This window comes from Podarcis pityusensis, assembly GCF_964106645.2.
Source record: "Podarcis pityusensis genome assembly, chromosome: 16".
In the NCBI taxonomy this organism is placed as follows: Eukaryota; Metazoa; Chordata; class Lepidosauria; order Squamata; family Lacertidae; genus Podarcis; species Podarcis pityusensis.
Genome location: NC_138041.1, coordinates 14,747,592 through 14,770,373, shown reverse-complemented (window position 1 = coordinate 14,770,373; position 22,782 = coordinate 14,747,592). Strand labels below are relative to the sequence as shown.

Sequence of the window (22,782 nt, the reverse complement as noted above, 5' to 3'; positions counted from 1 at the left end):
CTGAATTTGCCGGAGGTCCTCTTGGTGTGCCAACTTGGCTGGGTGAATTGGGATTTTTTTGTTTTGTTTTAGATGCTGGATTTATTACAGGGAAAGGCCTTGCTAGAAAAATAATGTGTGTTTTCTAAACTAGTTTTTAGTATTGCGTGTGAATAAGAGGGCAATCCTAACCCTAATCCTAGCTGCAGCCCTAAAACAAACTCGTAGCAGCATATCTGCACCACAGGCATTAAACTGCTGGTTTAAGAGCCCATATCTCTGCTGCAGAAATCACTGGGAAATGTCGCTGGGTGGAGGCTTAATGTGTGTAGGGGGGCTGGGTGCATGCATGGGAGCCACACCCCCAATATCTCCTCTGTACTGGTTGCGCCTTGACTTTCATTCCGAAAACGTTCAAAAATTGGAGTGGCTGTGTCTAGCGTGCAGGGAGAGTTGGTTCGCGCACTTCCAGTCACATTCAGGCTGGGCACCTGAACAGTGCTGCTCTAAATTGAAGATAAAACCTGATAACTTTAAAGTCCATCAAATTCAGTAGGACCACTCTGAGCCTGACTTAATTGGCCGCAACCAAGCCATGGTTCAGAGCTTCCAACAACATACTGAGGAAACAATGGCTCTGAGCTTGTTGTCTTCTTTTTTGTGTGTTCTTTACCACCTGCTTTAATGCTTCAGGTGCTGCGGCCTTCAGAGACAGAACAGTGGTTTGTCCCTTCAGATGTGATACTAAGTTCTAGTTGGCGCAAACTCAAACCATAGCTCCTGGTCTTGGCCTGTTAGTCAGTCACAAACCATGGTGCATCTGTTTAGACACTTAAATACAGTGCAAGCTGCTGTTAAAGACAGCTTTTCCATTCTACTTTTTGTTTCATTCCTTTTCTGTAGTATCATACCAGAGGGGGGGGAAATGCCTCACATCTCATACCCCTACTAAGGTTTTTGTTGATTACTCAGGGTGGTGCGGGTGGTGCTGTGGGTTAAACCACAGAGCCTAGGACTTGCCGATCAGAAGGTCGGCGGTTCGAATCCCCGCAATGGGGTGAGCTCCCGTTGCTCGGTCCCTGCTCCTGCCAACCTAGCAGTTCGAAAGCACATCAAAGTGCAAGTAGATCAATAGGTACCGCTCTGGCGGGAAGGTAAACGGTGTTTCTGTGCTGTGCTCTGGTTCGCCAGAAGCGGCTTAGTCATGCTGGCCACATGACCTGGAAGCTGTACTCCGGCTCTCTTGGCCAATAAAGTGAGATGAGCGCTGCAACCCCAGAGTCAGCCATGACTGGACCTAGTGGTCAGGGGTCCCTTTACCTTTACCTTTTACCAGATTAAAGACCCAGTTGCAATTGGATAAAACTATTTAACACTGGGCAATACTTGTAAAACATTGATCTTGAAATCAAGGAAGTGACCAGGTTTTCCTGAATTTTTAAAAATTGTTTCTCTTCTTCCCCTTGCTTGCCGCCCCTCAAGGGCTACCCCTTCACAGAAGTATGGTTCTCGAAGCAACCGCGGAGAGGTTGTCACCTCCTTTGGCTCTGTGCAGGGAACCTCCTGGAGGGGAAATGGCGGCTTGGGCACCTCTGTGAACCTCTTCCATTCCCCCCAAGATTCCCTCACCAAGCCCTACAAATTCATGTTCCAGGAACTTGTGGATAACCGTGAAGGTAATTTTTAGAAAACCCTCTATCTGTTTCTACCTGTATATTGAAAACCTACTGGACATGATCCAGCTAGTGCAGAATGTGATTGCTGGTGCACTGACAGGTACTTGCAGAACTCCTGGTTTTTTTAGGATCTGCACTAACTGCCTGCATGTCACCAGGCCAGCTTAAGGTGTAGTCTGGAACTATACTTGATGATCTAACAATGTTGATAGTTTTTACTTGGACTTTGTTATTTTAATTCAAGTGCAGCTACTCCTTCTGCATGCCTACTTTACAGTTTTCATCTTTTAATTTTTTTAAAAAATTGAGTTTTGGGCAAATACAAACAAGACTCGACATAACAAACAAATTACAGAAAACAAAGAAACAAAGCAAAAAAATAACAAGAGGAAATAAAAACAAAAAGAAAGGAAAAACAAAAGCATGAACAAAAATGAAGTGAAATTAACTATACAATACTATTTCAAAACATCAATCCTCAAACAAAATACTTTCTCTTTTGGAATAGATCTCTTTTGTTATTCTGTTTATTTTCGTTTTCATCTTTTAATTTTTGCGTGTTGTTACAATTGTTCTCTCTGTTTTATATACAATATAAAGTGAAATAGTAATTGTAAGGGCTGCCTCAGGTCTCAGCTCACAAAAGACCAACGCCAACTTCTTCTTATATACAAAAGTGTTTATTGGAGTTCATTGTTTGCTTCACATCCGAGGCGCGCAGCCCCACGTCTGTTACGCTTAGACCGTTGAAGTCCCCTCTGAGTCAGTCCCTCCCCTGCACCAGTTTAAGAGGCTTGCGCTGCTCCACCTCTTCCTCTCTTTCCTTTTCCGCAGGGTCTTCCTGCCCGCTGGGGTTTCGCCCCTCCTGGATTCCCCTGACGCGGAATCCCCAGATTGCTCTTGCCCCCTCCTGCGGGCTTTGGGACCTGGCCCCTCCTCCGGGCTCCCTGTACTTCCGCGCGCCTCCACATTTGAACTTGGCGCGCGCGCCCAACCTCTAACCTTCCTTTTAACAGCTACACTACTCCCTTCACTACTCCCCTCCCCTTCCGGGAGGGTGGCTTGCTCCGACCTCCCTCCCTTCTCTGCTCCCGGAGCTGCTTCCCCTGATACACTGGAACCTCCACCCCCTTCGCTGCACTCTGGCGGGGAGGCTGGTCCTGACGCCCAGCTGCCACTTTGGGATCCCCCGCTGGCCCCCTGCTCCTGACCCGTTCCCCCTGGGGCTCCCCTGGCCTTGACCACCGGCGCCCCCTTCTGGGAATCCTCTGATTCGCTGGAAAGACTCATGGAATCTCTTGAGTCATTGTCATCCTCTTCCTCGCTGTCTTGGGATTCATCCCCATCGCTCTCCATCTCCTGCCTACCCTGTGCCTCTGTCCCTGAACCCCTGGCAGTAATAAAAATGTTTCAATAATAATAATACAAATAATAATAAATAAATAATAAAATTTTATTTATATCTCGCCCTCAATCAATCTTTATCTGCCTCTTTCCCTCCCTCTAAAAATGAAATAAGTGCTTTCCTGCAAGATGGAAGACCTTGGTGCGGCACTGAAGGAGCACTACAAAATAGAAGAATTTTCTTCTTTGATCATCCCTGTGCAGGTAACCTCTGTGCTAATATCTTACGGGTGCTAGAACTTAATTATTTACACAGGTGAGTGTATCTAAAGTTGTCCAGTGGGGTTTGTGATCATTCTGCACATGCTCAGAGAAACAGTTGCTTTAAACTAGCAGTGGAGAATCTCAGGTTTCCAAGCCTCCATGTCACTGCCAGGCCTCTCCATTTGGCCAGTGAGGCAGTTTCTGCCAAGCCCATGCCCTTAACACTCTACATTTGATGTCTGTTGTGGGGCAGGTAAAGACGTGGCTGGGCTGAACGGGAGTTTGTGAACACCGTGGCTTTCCTGATCGCTGGCCCCACTCAGTGCTTTGCAAAAGTGCCATCAGTTAGCTTTTCATTACCATGCTGGTTCTGTTTGGGGAGGAAAGGATTGCTATCCTTCCAATTTGTGAACCAGATTAGACTTTATTGGGTTATATCAAACTAATTTCTCCTTAATGTAGGCCCATGAAGTTATACCGCTTTCCCCCTCTCTATTCACAACAGCCCTATAGTGTTGGCTAGATCTGATGGACTCTAAGGCAACCGCTTGGTAGCATGGAGATATGCTGTGCTCAGGATTTTAGTGCATTAAAAAAAATGTTCCTTCGTTTGTTTGTTTTTGAATGATGCTGGGAAAGGAGCCAGTCACTGTCCTGGGCCAAATCGGCTGCGATTCCAATGGGAAGCTGAACGCCAAGTCCGTCATCTTGGAAGGGGATCAGGAGCACTCCTCCGGAGGCCTGGTACCTGTGGATGTATCTGAGCTCCAGGAGTACTCGCTCTTCCCAGGACAGGTGAGGCATTTGGGAAGTGGGGTGTGTGTGTGTTCATGATAATTTATTAATTTATGAACCACCTTTTCACAGAGGACAAAAGTAGTCATGATAAATAAAACAGAAAAAGTACACAGTCAAGCTGAACAGTTTCCACATAAATTATAATCCGATCTGAAACAAAGATACCAAAAATCTATGTCAGTAATGGCAACTAACCCCCCACCCCAGCCAACCAAACACCCTAAACATTACCCAGCACAAGAGTTTGTTCAGCCACCTCAGCTTTTGTAGCTGGAGTCAGTCTGGGCCCTTCCCTTCCAGGCCAGGTGGGAACAGGCCTGCAAGGCAGGGAGCAGATCTTCCAGGACTCACAGCCAAGATGACAGTCGAGATGAAACGTAGCCATTGTGGCTAGTAGCCATTCAAAGCCTTATTGCCCATGAATTTGTCTTTCAGAAGACTTGCCTGCCTTGAGAAAAGTAAATAAATTGTGAACGCATTCCTTGCTTTTGCCACCGTCTCTTTCCTGCAGTGAAAATAAACAAAAGTTGACGTTGATTGCCTGTCTTATTTCCCCCTTACGTCTTCCAGGTTGTGGTTATGGAAGGCATGAACAGTACTGGGGAGAGGCTGGTTGCGTCCAAACTATATGAGGTGATAACTTTTTTTATTTTTCAATGCATTTCCCTACCACATTTCATGACCTTGAAGTCAGGTTATTCTGTTCTCACAACCACATTATTTGCAGAGGCTTGGTACAGGGGGGGGGGGAGTTGCAAGCACTATGGAGATATGGATCTTTTCTCTCTTTGTAAAGGAAGATGGAAGCACATTTAACTCCCCCCCCCTTATTTTCCTCTCCCCCCCCAGGGCGTACCGCTTCCTTTTTATCAGCCTGTGGATCAAACGGAAGGTGAGTTAGACCCAGTGCTTCAAAGAGAGGGGCTTGCCCTCAACCTTGCCCAAAACAGGGGTGGGAAAGCTTTTCAAATTGAGGGCCACATTACCTCATGGGCAACGTCTGGGGGCCGCATGCCAGCAGCCAGCCCCCACGTGATACTTACAACCAGAAGCAGGCTCCAGAAGCAGCTTCTTAGCTGGAAAAGTTGAGGAGTCAGGGAGGTAACAGGAGGTGTTTCTGAGAGCTACCTTGAGCCTCCTTCAGAGGGCAGGTCTCCGTCCTCTAGCCTGCTGGGACCCTCCCAGGGATCAGGGATCTCTTGGGGTTCAGAATCTGCTATCCCCATCCCACGGAGACCCTCGCCACAGTCCTCCAGCTCTAACTCCCCAAATTCATCACCATTTTGTTTGTATGCCGCCTTTCCAAAGTTAAAACCATGCGCAAGGCAGTTTACAGCATGAAAAGATTCACATAATTACCGGAAGTAGTCATAAACAATAAATAAAACACATCAAAAAGTACACCACAGTAAGATCTAAAAATATACAAAAAAATGTCAGTAACAGCAACAAAAGATCTCCTAATGATACCCCAGCCTGAGACTCTGTTTAGCAACCTCAGCTTCTGTAGCTGGAGTCAGTCCAGGCCCCACCCTCCTGGGCCAAGTGGAAAAATGTCATTCCGCCTCAGGTTCTGTTCCCTTTTTCCATGACACCTCCATGACAGTCCTGCATCTCCCAACATTCAGCTTCAAGTGCACGGCATCCCCTAAAAGGGTAGGGAAACAGTTTCACTTCTCTTTATGAACTGGATAGGTATATGCCTATCCATTTAGAGTACCTCGCTGAAATTCTCATTGGCGTCTTGCGTTTGGCTCCTGAGATTATTACCAGCCTTTCACCCTCCCTCCTCCGTCCCGCCCACCTTCTTGCATGCAACCCTAAGGACTAGAAACTTGTAATTTAATTTGTCCCCCTCTCCCACAAATGGAAGATAAAACTTTGTATCCAGTACCTAATTCTGCTCTTGTATGGAATTCATAGCTCAGGATCTGTTCACTGTAGGAACTTGGTTGGTTAGTAATGGAAGTGAAGTTCCTGTTTTCAAAGCCCGTTAACCGTTTCAGGTCCAGAGCTGCAGATGGTCCTCGTTGCCTGTGGTCCTTATACCACCTCGGACAGCATCACCTACGACCCCATGTTGGACCTGATAGACGTTATTAATAGAGACAAGCCAGATGTTTGCATTCTGGTAAGGGCCGAGCGTCTGTGGTTGCTTTATAGAAGGGCGGGGGACCCATTTTCAGCCTGAGGGTTTCATTCGCTCGTGGGCAAACTTCCAGGAGCCACATAACAATAGTAGCCAAGGGGTGGGCAAGGTGCAGAGCCAATGGCATCGTTTCTCTTCCATTTGACCAGCCTGAATCAACACAGGGCCTACATGCTGGCGAGACGAAATGTGTTGCCCTTGGCAGTGCTATGGGGGAGGTTCTAGAAAACTCCACTCGTAGAGAGACTCTGCCGCTATGGACAGACACAACTAGAATCAGTTGCACATGTTGTTTCGAACTGCCCCTGGTATCAGACAATTTGATCTAAGTTCATTAATCGGTTGGTTGTTAGCAGGGAGAGGCATTCAAGCGAATGCAAGGTAGCCTTCCTTATGTTTACTCAGGATGGGGCTAAGACAGAGATAGTAGCTAGGGTTCTGCTACACGCCATGAGGATTCGTGAATGCTATACAACACTAACTTAAGCGTTAGATGCAGGGTTTTATTTCTCTTTCTTAATTGGTTTTTTTGTATTAAACCGTACTGGAATCTTGTACATATGCCAATAAGGGTTTGAGAATCTGGTGGCAAAAATCGGGCAGAGCAATGCGTAAATCTCTTAAGGTTACATTTCAGCCAAGCAAAACAATCAAGGAGGATGCGGCTTCGAGAAGCGTCCTGAGGGTCAAATGAAGAGGCAGGGGGGTGCATTTGGCCCCCGGGCCCTAACCTCTGCTTTGTATAGGTTATCAATAAGTGGCTAGTTGCCCATCTTTGTCGTCCTCAGTAGCCAAGGATGAGTAGTTGAAATAAATGAAATAGCAATAAACAACGGTTGTTGGTTGTGATACTGTTCTAATGACAGAGGGGGAAGGCAGAATAATGAAAGTCATCAATGCATGGGAAGTCAATGTCATGCTTATCGCATCTGGTAAAAGTTAGAATTTTGGGGGGGAGGAAGGAAGTTTTCCTGTGACTCTAGCCCTAGAATTGAAAACATAGCCTTGTCCTGCTACGTTTTTATTAATTGACGGGGCTCTTAAGGGACCTTGATAGGTTTTTCAGAAATGTTGGTGGCGGTTAATTAGGGCCTTGTCGTCCCCTCTTTGATGACCTTCATTTCCTTTGATTGTTTTGCAGCTCGGGCCTTTCCTTGATGCAAAACACAAGCAAGTTGAGGTAAGTTCAGTAAATGGGGAATGGATTTGAAAGTTCATGATTCTTTTTTTCTTCTTTTTTTCTTTTTTCTTTAGAAACCCTGCTGACTGTGTCTCCCACACTTTCCTTTTTGGAAACCAGTTGTGTATGATTCTTAAAGCAAACATCTAGTCCTTAACACAGTATTTTCCTAACTAATGACAAATAGTATTTTGTGTGTGTGCACACGCACGCGCAGGTTACCTTTTCCTTAGATTAAAATCAGATGCACATTTTGTTCACAAACTCCATAGATCTACTCCAGAGATATCCAAGGGAGAGTTTTTTCATTTATTTGGGAGACATCCAGGGCCATAGTTTGGAAAGCAGGACTTGCAGGAGAAATGTTTCTCTCAAGGAACTTCCCAGCTTCTCATTTAATTTTCAGATTTCATTCAAAAAGCAGCAATCTAGAAGTCTTCCTTGGCAGGGGCATAAAAGAGGTCAGCTGTGGTGTAGTGGTTAGAGCGCCACACTAGAGCCTGGGAGAGACCATTTCCCACTCACCCATAAAAGCCTGCTTGACCAATCTCTGTCTTTTAGCCTGGTCTACCTCACAAGATAAGATGTAGACAGGGAGAACCATGTCCACTTCCTTGAGACTCCTTGGAGGGAAGGTGGATTATAAAGGTAGCAGTAGTAATAATAATAAAAATATGCAGCCAGTACTCTTCCCCAAGTCTCTAGGAAACAAAGAAATGCAAGGTTAATTGTACAGTGCTACCTTGGTTCCTGAACGGCTTAGTTGCCGAATGTTTTGGCTCCCAAACGTCACAAACCCAGAAGTGAGTATTCCAGTTTGTGAACGTTTTTTGGAAGCCGAACATCCGATGCGGCTTCCGCTTGAGTGCAGGAAGCTCCTGCATCCAATCGGAAGCCATGCCTTGGTTTTCAAATGGTTTCGGGAGTTGAACGTACTCCCGGAATGGATTAAGTTCGAGAACCAAAGTACCACTGTATTTTAAAAATTAATTTGCTCCTCCCTACTAACATTTAATTAATTAATTAATTAACATTTCTTAGCCACTTTCTGCCATAAGGTGTCTGGCAATGGAATCCATAACAATGGAATCATACTCTATCTATCTATCTATCTATCTATCTATCTATCTATCTATTTTAAAAAGCCAAGTAACACAGTTCCAAACAGAATAGTGTAGATTAAACAAATGAAGCAGGATTCTAAGGAGAGGTGGGGGTGGGAAATCCCTTAACTGTCCAGGGCCAGGGTATGAAACTGCTATGAAGGTGCCAGACACACCTCTGTAGATAGGTAGTCCCACCATTGGGGGCTGCCACAGAGAAAGCCCTGTCTTGAGCCGCCATTCTCTGCACTTCCGAGGGTGTTGGAACTAACAAGAGGGCCCATCCCTCTGATCACCCAAAATGGGAGACTGTAAGGATGGAGGTGGTCTTTCAGATATTTGAGGTCTAACCGCGAACTCCTTATCCTGTGTGGATCTTGCCGATCTGGGGTCTCTGGCATGAAAAGATCTTCCCCCTCGTCTGTGGTTGGATCCTCCTTAACTGGTAACACTGGGGATTGGACTTGGGACGTTCTGCATGTGAAGCAAACGTTCTGCCACTGAGTTCCTGTTCTTCCTCTGCTTTTTCTTCTCTCCCAAGGACTCTCAGCTCACTGCCTCGTTTGAAGACATCTTCAAGAGGTGCATGAAGATGATAGTCGAAGGGACAAGGAGGTGAGAACAAGAACGTGAGAAGAGCCCGTGGCCCATCTAGCTCAGCCTCCTGTATCTCGCAGGGGCTCATCAGATGCCTCTGGGAAGCCCAAAAGCAGGACTAAACGCAACGGCGCTCTCCTCACTTGTGGCTCAAAGCAGCTGGCATGCTGCGAGAGACTGCCTCCGACAGCGGTTATAGGACATAGCCCCCATGGCTAATAGTGAGAAGCAGGGTCCAATGGGAAAGGAATTGTTCACACGGTAAATAATTATCTTCTGGAACTCACTGCCACTAGGTTTAAGATGGCCCCTAGCTTCAGTAGAGGGTAAGACCTGGAAGAATGGTGGCACCAGGGACCCATCGCCGTCTCTTGGCCATAGAAACCAAGTGGTTTGGAGGCAGTGAGAGCTGTTGCCTTCGGGCTTCCCTTGTGGGCTTTCTTGAAGCAACTTGTCAGCTGACAGCTCCCAGGATTCTTTGGGGGAAGCCGTTAAAGCAGTATAAGAGCGTTTTAAGTGTATAGTGCAGAGGAGGCCTTAGCTCTTCTGTTTCCCAACAGTGCTGGATCGCACCTTGTCATCGTTCCTTCGCTGAGAGACGTCCACCATCACTGCATCTATCCCCAGCCGCCTTTGACTTGCGAGCTCTCGAAAGAAGACAAACAGGTGCTTCCTACAATGCAAAGGCAGTGCCTTTGTTTAAAGGTTTTGAATCCGTATGTGCATAGCTGGAATATCTGTATTTTGGCCTGCCGGGTGGAGCTTAGAGGTTGGTGGCTTTCAAAGCCTGGTAGGAACCCTGAAGTTTCTCAGATGCTCTGTGAGGCCTGAAATCAGCCTTGTCCGTCTGAAGACATCAATTTTAGCCGGAGTGCCTTCCATCAGCTTCGGCTGGTGGCTCAGCTACGCCCCTCTCTGGACAGGGATAGCTTCACTACTGTTGTCTATGCTCTGGTCACCTCAAGGGTAGATTACTGCGATGTGTTATACGTAGAGCTGCCTCTGAAGATGGTTCAGAAACTTCAGCTGGTGCAGAATTCAGCGGGCAGGTTGCTCACCAGAGCAAGACGGTTTGAGCATATTACACCGATCCTGGTTCGACTGCACTGGCTACCAATTAGCTTCTGGGCCCAATTCAAAGTGCTGGTTTTGGCCTATAAAGCCTTAAATGGCTCAGGACCGCAATACCTCAAGGCCTGCCTCTTTACATATGAACCTGCCTGGACCCTGAGATCATCTTCTGAGGCCCTTCATGTGCCTCCTCCTTGAGAGGTCCAAAGGGTGGCAGCACAAGAATGTGCCTTCTCTGCAGTGGCTCCCCGTCTATGGAATGCTCTCCTCAGGGAAATTCGCCTGGCGCCTTCATTATACACCTTTAGGCACCAGGTGAAAACGTTCCCTTTTTAACCAGGCCTTTGGTTGATTTGATTTACATCCTATGCCCTTTTAAAGTTTGGGGGGGAGGGGTTATTGGGTTGTTTTTATTTTTATTAATGGATTTTTGTGGTTTTTATATTTTGATTTTGTTCTGTATTTTGATTTTGATGATGGTGATGATGCAGGTCTCTGCCCCAAGGGACTCAATCTCAAAATAAACATAGAAGCACAGAGGAAGGAGACTGAAACAGAGACAAACAGGGGAAGAACCTGTGATTAACTCAGTTACATGTGCTTAAGGCTTAGCTGCAGTAGGGTATACCTTACACCAGGCTTCCTCAACCTTGGCCCTCCAGATGTTTTGAGACTACAATTCCCAGCATCCCTGACCACTGGTCCTGCTAGCTAGGGATCATGGGAGTTGTAGGCCAAAAACATCTGGAGGGCCGAGGTTGAGGAAGCCTGCCTTACACCTTTACCTGAGAGGTCTACATAGGAACCTGGTACTTAGTCGGGCTATTGGGGTCCATCTAGCTCCATATTGTCTACACTGACTGGCAGCAGCGCTCCAGAGTTTCAGGCAGCGAATCTTCCCCAGCCTTACCTGGAGAAGCTAGGCAAAGCTGATGCTCTGGCATTAAATTAAGAACTTTCCTGCTTCAAATGAGTCCCCTCACATGTTCAGTAAATTGGGGGGGGGGGGCTAGCAAGGGTGTTCCTGCTGGCCACGCCCCTCCCTTCACTAAACACATGAAGGATTTTTTTTCTCCTTTTAACACTCCTTGTGTGGGTGCATTCTGCATGTGCAGCATTTAGCTGGATCCCGCGTAAAAGCTCCATCTCCCAGAAGGGGGAGCTCCCAGCTGAAGAAAAGGCACCGTGTTTGCACTGCTGTTTGCTGTGCTCTTCTGGGCAAAGCCTGGTGTTTTCCTCTCGCTCCTGAGGGGAGTTTGGAGGTGCTTTTAGTGAACTCTCAGGTTTGGTATGGGGTAGTGGGGAGACCTGGAAGTATGTATGGCTTTTCCCCACAAAGAAAAAAGTGTGTTCATCGGAGCTGATGAGCTCTTTGCTGTGCTCTGAAAAGTCTTCTGTTTAGACCAGTTCTTGGGTCTCCAGCTGTTTTTGGTCTACGATTCCCATCATCACCTACCTGGCAATGATAGGTAAAGGTGATTTGCATTTAATTATGTAGTTTTATGCTCTACCATGTAATTATGTAGTTTTATGCTGACCCACTGAGATCAATTGACACGGGTCCATTCATTGCAGTAGGTCTATGATTGGCCTTCTCTGGGGTTTCAGACAGGGGGCATTCCCTGTACTACCTGGGGAGATGCTAGGGATTGAACCTGGGACCCCCTGAATGCAAGGCAGATGCTCTGCCACTGATCTACCGCCCTTCCCAATCTTTGCCCATCCAGCCCAGTATTGTGTACTCGAACCAGAATCTAAGGGCCTTACTCTTCCCTCCCACAAGGGCCCTCGGACTCCTTCCCTGAGCTTGGAGAAAGAAGAGAAACAGGGTGTAGCTGAAGGGCGAGGCAAGGCTGTGGTTCTCCCTTCACTCATGGAGGCAGGTTGCCTCTGAAAATCCAGCTGCTGAGAATTGCAAGGGTGTGTGTGTGTGTGTGTTGAGAGTTGTGCTGCACTCAGCTCCTGTGTTCAGGCACCTGGTTGGCCACTGTGAGAATAGGCTTATGTTCTAAGGCTCTGGATAGAGATGGAGAATCTTAGGCAGCAAAGGGCTTCTCAGCTATCCCAGAGTCCAGCTGCGTGTGTGTTTTGGTTATAGCGCTTTCCGAGGAAGCATAGAGTGCATTCCCAATCGGAGCCCCTTGGCAGGAAGTCCTGCGTCATTTACTCTTCAGCAGAAATATGGGGGTTTCCCTGGAGCAGCTTAAGCTTTTTCCACCAGGAACCAAATTTGTCTGTGGCCTTTCTGAATGTGTCCCTTCCTTACACACCTCCTTACTTGCCTTATTTGCTTATTGAAGGATTTTTTCCCTACTCTTGGCATAAGAGCGTCTGAAGTGCGCTGCAGCAGGATGAGGCCAAAGGCCCACTATAGTCCCAGCATCCTGTTCTTATAGCAGCCTATCAGATGCCTCTGGAAAAAGCGCCCAAGCAGGAGCTGCCCGCTTGTGATTCTCAGCAGTCAGATACTTCAGGACATACTGTCGCCAGCAGTGGAAGTTGAACATGGCCACAGAGAGCCTTATCCTCCATGAATCCTCCTTTAAAAAAATAAAATAAAATAAATTTTTAAAATTGAAACTTTTCAATCTAGAATACAATAAAAGCCAAACTAATCTAAATAAAAATAAAAGAGAAAGCAGGAAACAAAGCGAAAAAGGAAGGAAGGGTGGGAAGCAAAGAGAAAAATTAGAAAAGGGGGAGGAGGAAGAAGGAAATAAGCCCTCTATGAGAGTTGTATCTTAACCCTTGTCACACACATAGGGCAGTGTGTGTAGGCTTCTAACACACACTATTTTCAAAACAGCCATGTGAGACTAGGCAGAGAGAATGTTGTTGGCCCAAGTCCAACAAGGAAATTTCATGACCTAATGGGAATTTGTACCCAGGTCTTCCCCAGCCTTTGTCTGACATTATAACAACTACACCACAGTGGATAAACCAGGATTATCCCCATTTCTTCCCCCTTGGTGGTATTGGATACTGATGTGGCAGATGAAGAAATACTGTATTTACCCAAATGTAATATGTATAAGGTTTGATGGTGCATTTACACCAACAAATACTTTTTCAAGATTTTGAAAATTGAGGTGCGTGTTAGATTTGATGCCGCATTACATTCGAGTAAATATGGTAACCGAGGGGAGTTAATAGCAAAACACTTGTAGCAATCTATAAGGTAGAGTCTACGTTGGTCCCATTTTACAGATTTTTAGTGTGTGTGGGGGGGGGGGGAAGTGGACCAAAGCCATGAAAACAATTCTCTTGAGGCTACCTGAAAATGTATGATTCTGACCTGGTATTCAAACTCTGAGAATCCCTGGGCTGTGCTGAGTCTCTTCTCTCTGTGCCCCCCTCAAAGTAGTGAGGAAAGAGCTTTGTAACTGCCTCATATCTTTAGGCCCTGACTCTTATCCTGCCTTAAAAATAAAAATAAAATCTGCCGTGCTTTCTACTTGAATGCCCAGTTTGGGAGCTGTTTGGTCAACCCGAACAAACCCTCTCTCCCCTTTTCTCCAATTCTAGAGAGTTCTCTTCGTTTCTGACCCCTGCACCTTGGAGATCAACGGTGTGGTTTTTGGCTTGACTTCTGTGGACCTGGTCTTTCACATGGGCTCAGAAGAAATTAGCAGGTATGTTCAAAGCAGGGGTGTAGATTCGCAGAACTGTAGAGTTGGTAGGGGACACCAAGGGACATCTAGTCCAACCCCTTGCAATGCAGGATGCTCTTAAACTCTAAAACCATGAGGTGGGTGTATTTTTTTCCCCAGCCTGAGGGCCGTATTGCATCTTGGCCAACCTTCCAGGGGCCCACACGACAGTGCTGGGTGGTGCCAGAGGCAAAAGTGGATTGAGCAAAAAAAATGTAAATTTTTCACTCCCTTTTCTATCCCCCATCTGTACAGATAAAAGGCACTGCCATAGCTCATGGACACATTCCAGCGAGGCCAAAACCCTCAAGGAGGGTGTGGAGCAGGCCCAGTGAGGCCGTGGGGAGAGTCCTAAGGGGACTGAGAGAGGCCTGCAGTCACCCCCCAGGCATAAGTCTTCCCACCCCCGTTCTAAAACCTTAAATCTCCAACATTAAAATGAAGGGATTATTAATCACCCCCAAACACATCCATTTGCTGGCTGAGATTGCATTCATACTGGGAGGTACTGTGGTTTGGTCTGGATTTAGCTCCTTGGTGTGGTCATTGTTCCTTGAGCAATTTTTGCTTCTTTTTAAAAGGATATCTGCTGATCTTCAGACAGCTGTGAGCGTGGAAGATGTGATAATGGCAGGGGGGTGGGGGAAATGACACAGCATGAATCAGGCGTGATTCAGAATCCCAAAAGTGTAATCGGTCTGTGAGCGACAGAAATGTCAGCCCTGGGCTGTGGAATCACATGGCTTGATGTCACACAAAATTCCCTCTTAAGTTGCTAATGCCTTTCAAAGTGCAGTCCACATTTCTGCTGTAAACCCTTTGGGGGGGGGTGTGCGTGCGTGCGCGCGCACATGCACATGCTTACATTACAGTGAAACCGTGTTATTAATTTTGATAGGGCTACAGGCTGCGTGTAACTTCTGTATGGGATGAGCTTTTTGTATTTACATTAAATATATTTATTGATACTTATCAAAAGATAAATATAATACATCAAAATACAGTGGTACCTCGGGTTAAGTACGTAATTCGTTCCAGAGGTCCATTCTGAACCTGAAACTGTTCTTAACTTGAAGCACCACTTTAGCTGATGGGGCCTCCTGCTGCTGCTGTGCCGCCGGAGCACGATTTCTGTTCTCATCCTGAAGCAAAGTTCTTAACCTGAAGCACTATTTCTGGGTTAGCAGAATCTGTAACCTGAAGCGTATGTAACCTGAAGTGTATGTAACCCGAGGTACCACTGTAAAAGAAATGCTTTAAAAATATAATCTAAAAAGAAGCAGAAGAAAAAAGAGAAAACAAGAAAATAAAGAAAGAAAGACAGACAGACAGACATTGAGTTCTCTGTCCTCTAAATATAGTACTATTTTCTGTAAGCCAATATTTTTTTTTCAGTCTTTGAATCCAGATGGATTCATTACAAGTTCATTTTCTCTATCATGCCAAAAAGTCCAGAAGAAGTTTTCAGTCCTTAATAAACTGAAGCTCAATCCAGCTAAGACTGAGGCATTGTTAGTGGGGGTTCCCCAGACCAGATGGCTGGGAGATTGCCTGCTCTTGATGGGGTTACACTCCCTCTGAAGGTGAGGGTACATACCTTGGCGGTGTATTCCTGGATCCTTTGCTGTCACTTGAGGCTCAGGTGGCCTCAGTGGCACAGAGTGCCTTCCATCAGTTGTGGCTGGTGGTCCAGCTGCAGCCCTTAGGCTGCCCCTGTCCAGATAACTGCTGCTGTTTATGTTCTGGTAACCTCAAGGTGAGATTATTGCAGTGCCTTACATGTGGGGCTGCCCCTGAAGACAGTTTGGAAAATTCAGCTGGCATGGAATTTGGCAGCCAGGCTGCTCGCTGGGACAAGACAATTTGAGCATATTTCACCAATTCTGGCCCAAATGCACTGGCTGCTAATTAGTTTCCGGGCCCACTTCAAATTGCTGCTGGTTTTGACCTATAAAGCCTAAAACGGTTGAGGACCACAATACCTCAAGGACTGCCTCTCCCCATATGAACCTACTCAGATGCTGAGATCATTCTGTGAGGCCCTTCTTCATGTGCCTCCTCCAGGAGCAGTTTGGAGGGTGGCAACGCAAGAACAGGCCTTCTCTGCAGTGGCTCCCCATTTGTGGAATGCTCTCCCCAGGGAGGTTTGGCTGGCAAACCTTTTAGGTGCCAGGTGAAGAGCTGGAGAGGTCCCCTGCCTGAAAATCTGGAGAGCAGTACAGTGGTACCTCGGGTTAAGTACTTAATTCGTTCCGGAGGTCTGTTTTTAACCTGAAACTGTTCTTAACCTGAAGCACCACTTTAACTAATGGAGCCTCCTGCTGCTGCCGCACCGCCGGAGCACAATTTCTGTTCTCATCCTGAAGCAAAGTTCTTAACCCGAGGTACTATTTCTGGGTTAGCGGAGTCTGTAACCTGAAGCGTATGTAACCCGAGGTACCACTGTATAGGCAATACCGAGGGAGCAATGGTCTGGCTCTCTACATCCCAAATATTCTGCTCCTGAGTGTATGCAGAGTTCCTTCTGTCTTAGCCAATGAATCAATCATCTGGATGGGTTGATCTCCAGACAAGATCAGAAAGAAAGAAAGAAAGAAAGTCTGTCTCACTTCAAAGTGAAGTTCCTGAGAAAATCTCTTGACAAGTGGCGTGCCTCAGATGTTGGCTGGTGCCAGCAGCCCATGGCCTGTCATTAAGTAAATCAAGCATCGCAGTCATCCTCTGCCTTGAGGGTTTGTGTCACATCCTCTCTTTTCCCTTCACCATGTGTTTTTCTTCTTTTCTTCCTCTTTTATGGGGAGACAGCTCCCCGTTTCTCAGCGCCATCGTCATCTGTTGATGGTGTCACACATCTCTGAGCAAAAAGCGTGCTGCGACTCGAAGTCATGCTTTTAGCCTTGTGGCACCAGTTCTCCGGAATTCTCTTCCCTCAGGAGGGAAACAAGCCCCGACATTATGATTCTGACGGTCACTGAAAATCTTTATTTCATATGAGGTCTGAACCAGTGGTGACTGACCAGGAAGGAGACCTTCAGGTGTAGTGGATAACTCGACAAAGGTGTCTTTTCGGTGTGAAAGAAGCAGATTCCATGCTAGGGATAATTAAGAAAGGGGCTGAAACTAAAACCGCCTATATCACGCGATTAATGCACACCTGCGGTGCAACTGCACTTGGAATTTAAAAGAGGATTAGACAAATTAATGGTGGATAAGTTTATGTTCTACCTTGATACGCTTCTGAACACTAGTTGTAAGGAATCACAAGCGGGGAGAGCATAGTGTACCTATGCCCTGTTTTTGGTCTTCCCACTGGGATTTCTGGTTCGTCACTATGAGAACAGGATAAGGCACCAGGTGGGCCTGATCCTGCAGCTAGGCTCTTTCCATTCATTTCTCCCAAAGTGGCCTGTTCTTTTGTTTCCTGAAGTTTTTAACTTCTGGGTTTTTATGCTTCAATACTGTTCATGACCTGTATTTTTTAATATTCTATTTCTGTACACTAGTTAGATGTCCTCTGGCAGTATAGTGGGTTAAAATTTTTGAATCTCTCTCTTTCTCCAGCCCAGGCCTTCTCTCCTTCACAGTGTCATCTTATGTCATGTTACTTTATAACAAGAGAACAGGCCTTTTCTGTGGTGGTTCCCCTAGTGTGGAACGCTCTCCCCCTGGCGCCACCATTGCAATATCTTTAGGCGCCAGGCCAAAACATTCCTCTTTACCCAGGCTTATGGCTATTAAATAATCTATGACCAGTGGGAGAGAGGACTGTTATTTTGATGACTATTTTATTATTAGGCTGTCTGTCTGTATGTTTTTTATTATTTTTTTATCACTGGTGTTCTGTAATGTGCTTTAAACATTGTACACCCCCCAGGGATCTCTTTGATAAAGGGCGGTATATAAATCGAATTAATAATAATATCCTGGGAAAGAGGGGTTGATTATGAAGCCACTCTCAGAACTGTAGCTCTGTGAGGGGAATAATCTCCTGGCGATTCTCAGCTGCCTTAATAAACGACAGTTCCCAGGATTCTTTGGTGAGGTGTGTGGAAACCGTAACTCTTTAAAGTGGTGTCACACCACTTTAAATGCATAGTGGAGATTGGGGTGGGGGAGTTTGTAGATTGTAGGAGTTTGTCTCCCTGTCCCATGTTGTAGAGAGGGAAGGGGCAAACAGATGTCACCTCACACTTCCTCCTTCAAAGGAAACTACCTCAAACACTTCCCTCACTGGAGGAGAAAGGCCAAAACATGCCAAAAATATGTTAATTGAATTAGTCCAGTTAGACACTCTCTTGGGAGCTTCAAATTCTGCTGCCTTTCCTCCACTTCCCATAACAGGGAAACCAATTCCTTAAACTTGCCCTGAAATACCAGGAAAACCGGCAGTTGGCTCTTATAACTGTCTTCTCAGTGCTGACTTTATTATTTTTAGATCTCCAGGGGCTGTTCATTTTGGGGGAAAGAGGATTGCTCTTCTCCAGAATAAAGTCAGGAAAGCAATGTTGTATCTCTAGGGGGGGGGGGCTGCATTTATCTCCTCTCTCTTTCCATCCTATACCTCCCCTTCCCCTGATGAATATTAGGATCTAATGATTCAATAATATTGAAGGATCGCCTCACCTCATCTGTGCCCACACAGCCTGCTTCAGTTTGCAGAAGTGGCACTTTTGCAAATGCCACATAATATTCGTTCCACATCTGCAAGAAATCAACCCTTCAGTGTGGCAGCACCTAATCTCTGGAACTCCCTGCCCCTTGATATTAGCCAGTTACCTTTGCTGTATTGTTTTCAGTGCCTGCTAAAAAATTTTTTTGTTTAGGCAAGCCTACCCAGATGTGTAATTTTGTCATGCAATTTTAATACAGTGGTATCTTGGGTTAAGTACTTAATTCGTTCCGGAGGTCCGTTCTTAACCTGAAACTGTTCTTAACCTGAAGCACCACTTTAGCTAATGGGGCCTCCTGCTGCTGCCGCGCCGCCAGAGAACGATTTCTGTTCTCATTCTGAAGCAAAGTTCTTAACCCGAGGTAATATTTCTGGGTTAGCGGAGTCTGTAACCTGAAGCGTATGTAACCTGAAGCTTATGTAACCCGAGGTACCACCATATGTTGTTTTGATAAGTATAATTTTTAAATTACTGATTTTTAAAGAAGTTTAAAATTTGTAATGTTTGCTTTCATTTGTATGTTTTGAAGAAAACTTTAGATTGTCTTTTGTAAGTCGCTTAGAGGTCTTTTTTGTTGCTTAATTAGGCAGTATATAAATCTTGTGAAATGAAAATAATATATATATTCTCACAGTGAGCTGGTACAGAGAAGGGCAGGCGGGCTTCTCAGCTGCTGCACAGAAGAGTGGTTCTGTGGCAGGAGCAAGTTCCTCTCTGCCCCCACAGATTTATGACTTGTCATGCTGCTGAAATTCCCCCACTTCTGCACAACTGTTAGAGAAAAGGTGGAGGACCTCTGGACCCTTAGCTAGGCCTGCCAAATGGTCCCTAATTTGGCCCACAAGTGCATTTTCTTCCATACCGCACCCACCTTCCCTTCACCTTGCGTCAGCTGTGGGGCAGATCAGGACACAGCTCCCATCAGCATGGGCAGTGGTCAGAAATTATGGGAGTTGGATGAAAAGCTATTAATTTAAGGTACCGGTAATACTTTATTGCCTTTTCACCTTGCCCTGTATTTTGGGATCACGTGGACTAGAAACCAGCAAAATGAAAGGTGCCGTGAGCAATCTCTCGCCTGCCAGGGAAGGCGTTTGCTCCTGTCCTGTTGTTCTTCCACCCAGCTCTCTCCCTTATTATATCGGGGAGGGACTTGTTGGGTTGCCTTTGTTTTTCTTTTGCCCATTGCATACAAAACACTGGTGACGTGTTGTTGTTTATGTCTCTGTGTGTGTGTGTTTCATGCCTGACTTTTGCACTCCCTTATGTCAAGGTTTCTGTGTTTTGGTGAGTCGCCGTGCCTTCAGACAACAGAGAGCTTTTAATTTATGAGTATTAGCTTGGGACTCCACGGCAGGAGGGAGGAGGGGACAAAAACATGATGCGTTAAGCTGGTTTTGTGGGTGACTTAACAGCGACTGCCAAAAAACCCTCTCAACTGCAGCAGAGTTTCGAATATTACAATAGGCTGGCAGAGGGCCAGCTCTGACATAATGTACCATATTTTTCGCTCTATAAGACACACCAGACCACAAGACGCACCTAGTTTTTGGAGGAGGAAAACAAGAAAAAAAATATTCTGAATCTCAGAAGCCAGAACAGCAAGAGGGATCGCTGCGCAGTGAAAGCAGCAATCCCTCTTGCTGTTCTGGCTTCTGGGATAGCTGCGCAGCCTGCATTCGCTCCATAAGACACACGCACATTTCCCCTTACTTTTTAGGAGGGAAAAAGTGAGTCTTATAGAGCAAAAAATACAGTAATGAAAGTACATGAGTCTTTCCCTTGCACACATACATGACCACACCAGCAGAGTAAAATTTGAACGCAGAGGCCTCTTTTCTGTTTTTCCCCCCTGCTTTGCTAGTTATAAAATCCACTTGCCGTATGTGTGTCCTTCATCTCAGAGAGTGGGGGAACCCGGGGGAACCTCCAGATGTTGTTGGACTCTAAATCCCATCAGCCCCAGCCAGTGTAGCTGATGGGAATTGTAGTCCAATAACCTCTGGAGGGCCTCATGTGTTTCCCCATCCTTCCTATCCCTGCAGTATCTTAGGAGAGTTGGGCTTGCTCAGCCATGAAGCTCCACTGGGTGATCTTGAGCCAGCCAGCCAGCCAGCCAGCCAGCCACCTTTTCTTCATCCTGGCCTACCTCACGGGGTGTTTGTGAAGATAACTGGGGGGTAGAGGACCTCCACATACATCTCCTTGAACTCTTCAGCTTTTAATGTTTGATGTTTTGCTGGCTTTTTTATTATTATGTTGGAAACTGCCCAGAGTGCCTAGGGCAACCAAGTCAGATGGTTGAGGTATGAATATGACGATGATGACGACAGAGAGCAGAATACACATTTTAATGTATTTTTAATCTTTTGTTGGAAGCTGCCCAGAGTGGCTGTGGAAGGGTTTGTTTGTTTGTGTGTTTGTGTGGCTGGCCAGTCAATTGAAAGATTGATTTGGCATCTTTAAAAATGCTTCTGTTCAGAACCACAAGCCTAAACCAATCTCAAGTTTCTTTCCCTGATAAATTGTGGCGGGAGTCCATAGGGCAGTGCCTGATGTATTTATGAAAGCATTTTTATAGCCCACCTTTTAGCTATATAAATACTAATGGCTGCTTACAGAAAATTTGCTAAAGCCTATTTTAGCTGAATTTTTCAAAAGCTGTTTAAAAATCCTGCTTAGAATAGCAGAACTGGCAGATAAACACGCCAAAAAAATAGCAAAAAGAAAGAAAAAAAAGAATGTAGACCTTCCCTTCTCTGGCTTAATCTCAAGATCCTTGAATCTGTCTCCTGAGAATAGGAAGCCGGGAGCCTTTGCATATTCAAGCTGGGCCAGAGCTGGGGAACTTAAGACCTAGCAACTGAAACCAGCCCCCCAGGCCTCTAGTTGACCCTCGGACAACAGACCCTCCAAGCTGCAGCCCCTCTTCCCAAAGCACATCCCTTACTGGCATGTTTCGCTTGAGCGTCCCTCCTCCCTCCTGTTCTCTTTTCCTCATGTGCCGTATCTTGTTTGTTAGCCTGAAGGCAGGGATTTTCTTACAAGCTACTCTGAAACACTTTTTGGTGAAAAGGCTGGGGTGCTAGCACTGCAGATAAATAATAAGACATCTTTGCTAAATTTTGCAGATGTTGTTTTTGTTTGTCTGTCTGTTTGTTTTTTGTTTTTACACTTGTGCAGTATGGAACAAGTAAGTGCCGTATTTTTCGCCCTATAGGACACACTTTTTCCCCTCCAAAAATGAAGGGGAAATGTGTGTGCGTCCTATGGGGCGAATGCAGGCTTTCGCTGAAGCCTGGAGAGCGAGAGGGGTCGGTGCGCACTGACCCCTCTCGCTCTCCAGGCTTCAGGAAGCTATCCGCAAGCCATGGGAGCCCGGCGCTGGGCTCCCACGGCTTGCGGAGAGCTGCCTGTTCTGGGGGCTGGGGTTGGGGGAAGCTCGGGCTTCCCCCGCCCCAGCCCCGCGCCTGGGGGGGGAAATAATTCCCCCCCCCCCAAAAAACTAGGTGCGCCTTATGGGCCGGTGCGTCCTATGGGGCGAAAAATACGGTATTTTCCCAGGAGGGGACGGGTGGGAATATTCCTAAGAGAAGCAGCTTCCGCTGGGAATAAGCCTGCTGATGTTTCCAAAATGCCAGGGAACTGACTTGTGTTGTATTTTGAGGAGAGTGTGTGTGTGTGTGTGTGTGTGTGTGCGTGTGCGTAATGACTGAGGTTTATTATCCTGTACATCAGGTGCAAAGGGAGTCTTTGGCTTCCAGATGCTGCCAAACTACAACTCCCATCATCCCTGGTCCATTGGCCATGCTTGCTGGGGCTAATGGGAGTTGTAGTTCAGCAACGTGGGGGGGGGGGCGGCAAAGGTTCCACACCCTTGCTGTTGTATGTAGCAGCCTAAATTTCCTGCTGGTGGCTGACTTGATGTTGCCTGGTATGTCTGGGTTGGATTTAAGAGGGTCAGGTTTAAACCTTTTAATTTTAATTAAGGTTTAATGTGTTGAAGCCATTTAAGGATGAAATCTTTACATCAGCCAGTCATTTCTAAGAAGTTGATGATAATTAATCCCACTTGGCAAAATAGGCTTCTAAGCAATTTTACAAAATATGAAAACCCATCAACACAGAAATTAAAATACAAATAATTAAGGTATGCAACTAAGCAGTCCTATTATTAAATCTTCCATCTCCCCCACCCATTTTATCCTCATGACAACTCGGGACTTATTTTAGGCTGAAAGGGAGTCTGTTTTAGAGAAGCAGATCTGGGAGGGGGGCTCGGTACTGGTTCTATTTTTAAT

The 22,782-nt window shown here is 46.1% G+C and overlaps 1 protein-coding gene across 1 annotated transcript in view; it reads left to right on the top strand.

Moving 5' to 3' along the window:
• The window catches only part of POLA2 (DNA polymerase alpha 2, accessory subunit), a 30,504-nt gene that overhangs the window by 4,845 nt on the left and 2,877 nt on the right, over positions 1-22,782 (top strand). The window contains exons 6-15 of the mRNA XM_080985590.1: positions 1,462-1,655; positions 3,175-3,263; positions 3,903-4,058; positions 4,632-4,694; positions 4,911-4,953; positions 6,068-6,192; positions 7,352-7,390; positions 9,035-9,108; positions 9,651-9,756; positions 13,687-13,793. Of these exons, the coding sequence (XP_080841716.1) occupies positions 1,462-1,655; positions 3,175-3,263; positions 3,903-4,058; positions 4,632-4,694; positions 4,911-4,953; positions 6,068-6,192; positions 7,352-7,390; positions 9,035-9,108; positions 9,651-9,756; positions 13,687-13,793 (996 nt within the window). The remainder of the gene's footprint in view (positions 1-1,461; positions 1,656-3,174; positions 3,264-3,902; positions 4,059-4,631; positions 4,695-4,910; positions 4,954-6,067; positions 6,193-7,351; positions 7,391-9,034; positions 9,109-9,650; positions 9,757-13,686; positions 13,794-22,782) is intronic.